Below are 6,324 nucleotides of genomic sequence, written 5' to 3' on the forward strand. Positions count from 1 at the left end.
GGTAAACTGCAGGAAGCATTAGGGACGAGATTGCATTTCAGTACTGCATTTCATCCTCAGACAGATGGCCAATCAGAGAGAGTCATTCAGATCCTGAAAGACATGATGAGATCATGTGTTATAGAATTTGAAGGCAGTTGGGACAGATATGTACCTCTCATGGAGTTTGCCTACAACAACAGCTACCAATCGAGTATTAAGATGGCACCATATGAAGCATTGTATGGTAGACCATGTAGGACACCTGTGTGTTGGACAGAACTTAGTGAGAAGAAGATTTTGGGTCCAGATTTGGTTAGAGAAACAGAAGAGAAAGTGGAAATCATCAGAAAACGGTTGAAAGAAGCAAGTGATCGACAAAAGTCTTATGCTGATTTAAAGAGAAAGGATATTGAGTACTCGGTCGGTGATAAGGTATTTCTGAAAGTTTCACCATGGAAAAAGATCCTAAGGTTTGGACGAAAGGGTAAGCTTAGCCCTAGGTTCATTGGTCCATACGAGATTGTTGAACGCGTAGGACCATTAGCCTATCGCCTAGCGTTACCTTCAACCTTAGATCGAATTCATAATGTTTTTCATGTATCAATGTTAAGGAGGTACAGATCAGATCCATCACATGTGTTATCAGCAGAAGAAATTGAAATTCAGCCGGATCTCACCTATGAAGAAGAACCAGTTCAGATCTTAGCCAGAGAAACTAAAGAATTGCGGAACAAGAAAATAGCATTGGTAAAAGTTCTTTGGAGGAATCATAAGACAGAAGAAGCAACTTGCGAATCGGAAGACATCATGCGACAACAGTATCCGCATTTGTTCACAACAGCTAAACTTCGGGATGAAGTTTTTATTTAGGAGGGGAGAATTGTGACATCCTATCGAGTCGAGTCTTAGCATAGAGTCGAGTAGTCGAGTTGAGTCGAGTTGGACCAAACCCGGTTGGGGTAGAATGGGATTTTAAGTGGAGTTACTTGATTGAGAGAAAAGATTAAAGCATATGAGTGAGGATTGTTTTGCATTAAAAGATTGAGTTTGGGTATTAAGTGATAGCCTTTTTCTAATTGAGGTACCATTTAGAACTTTTACACACAAAGTCATGGATATTCTAGAGCCTACCCGTGCATATCACTTCACTTTCCCATTTTTCATGTTTATCTTCATTTTCTTTCTTTCCTCTTCCACCTTCCTTTCAATTTTCATGGTAGTTAAGCCTTAAATTCAACTTTTCTTCTATCCAAGTAAGTAAACCTTCTTTAAGTTCATAATTGAAGCATTTGGTGCTATTCTTTTAGAATTCATAAGGATTCTTATTTATAGGTGAAGGGAGTTCTAAGATTGTAGAGAGAAGAAGCTAAAGAAGAACTCAAGCTTTTTGGAGTAAAGGTTTGATATCTCTTGTTATTTTCCATTTTTCTTTGTATGAGAATTGTGTGGTGTGTTGCTAGTGAGACAATATATTGCTTCATGTTGAGTGGGAGGACTGGTAATGGTGAGAAACAGGGGAAAACAGGGGAGGTATTGAACAAATGAAGTAAAAATTGGTTTATGTTGAAACAGGGCTTGCTGGAAATTTTACCAGTAACTTCATCTTGATTTTGACCCCATTTAATGATGGAATTAGGAAGTGTCATAGAAGAGTTATTTGTTCCTCTATGTGTTAGCTTAACATGGGTTTTTGAATCATCCAAATCGGAGTTGTATATTGAGAGATATGACCAAAAGAGTACAGACAGTGCAGGCTGGAAGCGCGCGCGCGAATTGCATGACGAGTTCGCGTTGCCTTCTCGCGCTCGCGAATTTGAACTACGCGCCCGCGAGTTTCACCTGAAACTCTCTGACTCTTATTTGACACATCTCGTGCTCGCGACTTTCAAGTGCGCGCTCGCGACTTGTGCTCGCAACCTCTCTGACTCTCAGTTGGCATTTCTCGCGCTCGCGATATGCAAGTGCGCGCTCGCGTACTTGGCCCTTGGCCTGCAAGCGCTCGCGACCTTCATCGCGCGCTCGCGTATTTGGCCTGGGAACTCACTGTCTCTCATTTTGCACACTACGCGCTCGTGACTTTCAAGTACGCGCTTGCGACCTTCACCCGATAACTCACTGTCTCTCATCTGATGCATTACGCGCTCGCGACCTTGCAAGGCGCGCTCGCGACTTATGTTTTCATGCACTTTTGGTTTTCTTTTTCAATGCAATTGTATTCCTTGCTTCACTTATATGCCTCCAATCATTTTACAACCAAAATACAACATTAAATCATGTATCAAAACAACATTCAAGCATGCAAATGATGTGAAATCAAATATACATTATGATTTATGAAGTTATGAACTATGAATATGATGTTGTGTTATATTCTTGATATATCAACATTATGCTCCATTGAGGTTAGGTAGAAACCATGTAGATAAGGCTATGTCGCGACATAGAATAGCAGATCTGCGCCCTATACAGTTTGATACTCCGGCTACAGGCCGTTGAGTGGATATGATTATACAGGCCATAGCAGCCAAGCATACAGTTTTATCCAGTTTCATACAGTTTTTCTTATCACTTCGGTTTCACTATAACCTTATGGAGCCATACAGATATCTTGACATAATATTGTATGAATCATACAGTATTATAAACAGTACAAAAGATCATCAAGGTATAATGAAGGTATCATAACATGTGTGCTTATATGTGCCATATGTGTTTACATGCTTATTTCTATCTATGGATGTGCTTAATTGTTTCTTTATATGTTGAGATATCCACTGAGCTTTATTTGCTCAGCAAGTTACCTGTTTAACTCGCAGGTTTCGAGTTTGGTCCGTAGACGAGTCGGCTTACAACTGCTGCAGTTCATCTGTAGAAGACTCAGTCTTCAGGGTAGCTACTCATTTGGATGTGTATTTTTGTCTACCCTTTTTATGGCATGTACAGGGCACACAGTTGGGCCCATTTCATTTTGTAAACTAGTATCATGTCTTGTAAACATTAAGTACATTATTGTTATAAACAGCATCAGCATGATGTTATATTCAATATACATTATGATTTCAGCATGTCAGACCATACAGTGAACCAGTTTGTAGCGTCTCGGTTCGGTTCATTCGGGTTTACGGGTGGACCGGAAAGGGGTGTTACAAAATGTCCTCTTTTGTTGCACTTATAGCAACGATCACTTTCTCGCCAATCGTCTTTCCTTTGTCTTGGGCTTGCTCCCCCTTGCTGTGATTGTCTCCACTTTTGCTTTCTCCATCCTTATTGATTACTCCTTTCTTTTCCACCATCTACTCTCGCAACATTTCGAAATCCCCTCTTTTTAGCAAAGAGAGCTTTCTCATCATCCTTCAAAGCTACTTTAGACATTTTTCGTCCAAAGTCTCTTCATTGGACAAGATATTCTCTAACTCATCTAAGGTTGGTTGTGTAGCCCAACCACGAGTAACAGTCAGAAAACCCTTAAATTCAGGTCTTAGACCATGGATGATGATCCTCCTCATCCTTGTCTCGTTGATCTCGTTGTCTAGATCAAATTTCAAAATCTCTTCACATAAAGATTTTACTTTAGAAAAGTATTGACCTACAGTGAGGTTATGTTGCGAGATTGAGAACAACTCGTTTTCGAGCCGTTGCAGTTTTGCTTCATTCTTCTTGGGGAAAGCAGACTTGAGGATGTCCCATGCTTCCTTTGGTATTTTAGCCGACTTGATTCGTTGCATCTGCTCATCTTCTACTGCAACCGTCAGCACATACATCGCCTTCCCGCATTTCGTCTCCCACTCTTTCAGAGCTTTCGCATCCCCAACTGGTGGTGTAGTGTTATCTCCTCCGATGAGATCCCATAAGTCTTGATCTATGAGATAATATCTCATACGGGTACTCTAGGCCCGTAATTGTTGCTATTTAGCTTCTCGATGCTATTAGCAACTCTAGAAAAATCTGCCATAAGGTACTGGTGTTCCTGACACTAACCGATGCACGACGATCCTTGACCACTCACTATCACAATCCTTGCTTGTGAATCTTGTTGCTTCAACAACAATCCCCGAATGTTAATTCCAGCAGAGTAACAATACCATACACTTGTAAATGAACACCACAAAATACCACGGCTACAACAACTACCACCACAACTAGGCTCTGATACCACTTGTTGGATATCGGTGTAGTGATAAACTCCAAGATTGATTAATAATTTATAACACACCAAGAATAATAATGGGAAAGGCAACCAAAATAATACTAACACAAAACACCAAATAAAATTGTATTAATAAGAAGCAAATTTTCACAAACCTTAAGGAAGGAATTACTTACTTGCTTTTTGGACTTGGTTTTTGCTTGGTGTTTACAAATGAGGTGAGGGGTGGTATTTATAGGCATTTCCACTTCCTCAATGTACGGCTATGATTTACTTATAAAAATGTACGGTGGAGATTACATGGAGCATTCTAGAGTAAGTGAGATATTTTATTAAAATATCTTGTGGGTGAAAATATTCTGGAATGTCCTAGGTATTTACACACCATGTGGGCTTGGGTCATCCATCTTTGGGCTTGAGTTTCCACCTTTGGGCTTGAAACATGCCAAATATTTAACTTATTGTGGCAGCCCATTTTGGTGATTTTTCTTAATTAATTGGTGATATTTTAATACAACAAGTACCTGGGATTACCTGCTGTTATTGGGAGAAACTAGATGACAATGTTTAGCGATCTTGCTTTAGAAAAAAACTAAAGGGATGGAAAGAGCGAACGCTCTCAAAAGCAGGGAAAGAGGTACTTTTAAAAGCTATTATCTAGTCGATTCCCACCTATACTATCAGTTTTTTTTTTTTTATTACCGTCTAATATTTGCAATAAAATTGAGTCCCTTATGCTTAATTTTGCTGGGGTCAAAAAGGAAATGAAAGAAAGATTAATTGGGCTCAGTGGAATAAACTACGTTTATCCAAATCGAAAGGGGGGGAGTCTAGGTTTTTAAGAATTTACTTTGCTTCAATTTGGCAATGCTTGCAAGGCAATGTTGGCCATTGGCTACAGACCATTCGCATTATTAGCTAAATTTTTAAAATTAAGATATTATCCAAAAAACTTTTTATGGATGTAAAATTGGGATTTAGACTGAGTTTTTCAAGTCTGATGGTGGCAAGATGGCTAATTCAAAAGGGTTCTCGATGGATTATTGGAAATGGTAGAAGGGTTAGAATATAGAAGGATAATTGGTCACCGAGGCAACCGAAATTTCGTGTTCATTCAGCCCCTGCTATACTAGACGCAAGAGCTCCTCGTTCCTGAAACGGGTTATTGGGATTTTACCCTTATTGAGTTTATTTTCGAACCTCATAAAGCTACAGAGATTTGTAGTATTCCTCTCAGTCCGAATTGGGATTTTGACCTCCTCAAATGGTCAAGGACTAGACATGGCCTTTACTCTGTTAAAACTGCTTATCACATTGCTTTTCATTCAAAAATTTTATGCGACATTGCTAGCTCATTTGTGCTTTCGAATAACTCCTTTTGGAAGCTCCTTTGGAAACAAAATGTTCCGCCCAAAGTTAAACAAGTTATGATTCGAGTTTGTCAAAATTTACTCCCAACTAAAGTGGAACTGATCCGGCGGAAAACTGATGTGGATTCTGTTTGTGATTGGTATGGAGAGGAGGAAGAAAGGACACTTCATATGCTCGTTAACTACCCAGAATATCAATGAATTTGTCTTTTGTGCCACTGAGACTAAGGCCATCTTGGAATGCAGGGTCAGCGTTGGAGTGGATCAAGTTAATTTCTACAAATTTTCACCTGAATAAATGGAAATTTCGTATATGATATCCTGGTCCATTTGGAGGGAGAGGAACGTGCTACTGCTCCAACAGAAGAAGCTCAATGAAGTGCAGGTGGTGGAACAAGTTTTGTCTCTATGGTCTGATTACCAGGGACAGCAACAGGGCCAATCGGGTAGGAGCATGTTGGTAGGAATGTTCGGTGGAAGGTATTTTTAAAGTGAATTGTGATGCTACGATTCGTGCTGATTGGAGAATTAGCTTTGGAATGGTTATAAGAAACTCAAATGGTGATATAGTGGCTAGTGGCTCTCACAAGTGTTCTCATGTAGCTATATGTAGGATAATAAAGTAGCTCATTCATTAGGAAAATTAGTTCTTTCTCTTGAGATAGAAGAGCAAATCTAGATAGAAGAGGTACCATTTTCTATCAATCGTTTTCGATAATGAACTTTTGATTATTAGTCTCAAAAAAAGGAAAAAAAAAAGATATAGTAGTTTATTACCATCCTAACTAATTGTGGTTTTGAAAAGTTGGCGCAAAATTTAAAAAA

At 39.2% G+C, this 6,324-nt stretch overlaps 1 protein-coding gene across 1 annotated transcript; it reads right to left on the minus strand.

The window, feature by feature from the left end:
• Positions 1-3,341: 3,341 nt before the first annotated feature.
• Positions 3,342-3,860, minus strand: LOC149497719 (uncharacterized). Its single transcript, XM_089719268.1, has one exon. The coding sequence runs from the start codon at positions 3,858-3,860 to the stop codon at positions 3,342-3,344; it is 519 nt and encodes a 172-aa protein (XP_089575394.1).
• Between the last annotated feature and the right edge of the window lie 2,464 nt (positions 3,861-6,324).

This window comes from Jatropha curcas, chromosome 3 (assembly GCF_041381405.1).
Source record: "Jatropha curcas cultivar XTBG-Jc1 chromosome 3, XTBG_Jcur_1.0, whole genome shotgun sequence".
Classification (NCBI taxonomy): Eukaryota; Viridiplantae; Streptophyta; class Magnoliopsida; order Malpighiales; family Euphorbiaceae; genus Jatropha; species Jatropha curcas.

Excerpts from the sequence above, each read along its gene's own strand:
- LOC149497719 (XM_089719268.1), bottom strand. The coding sequence starts at position 3,860 with ATGAGATATTATCTCATAGATCAAGACTTATGGGATCTCATCGGAGGA.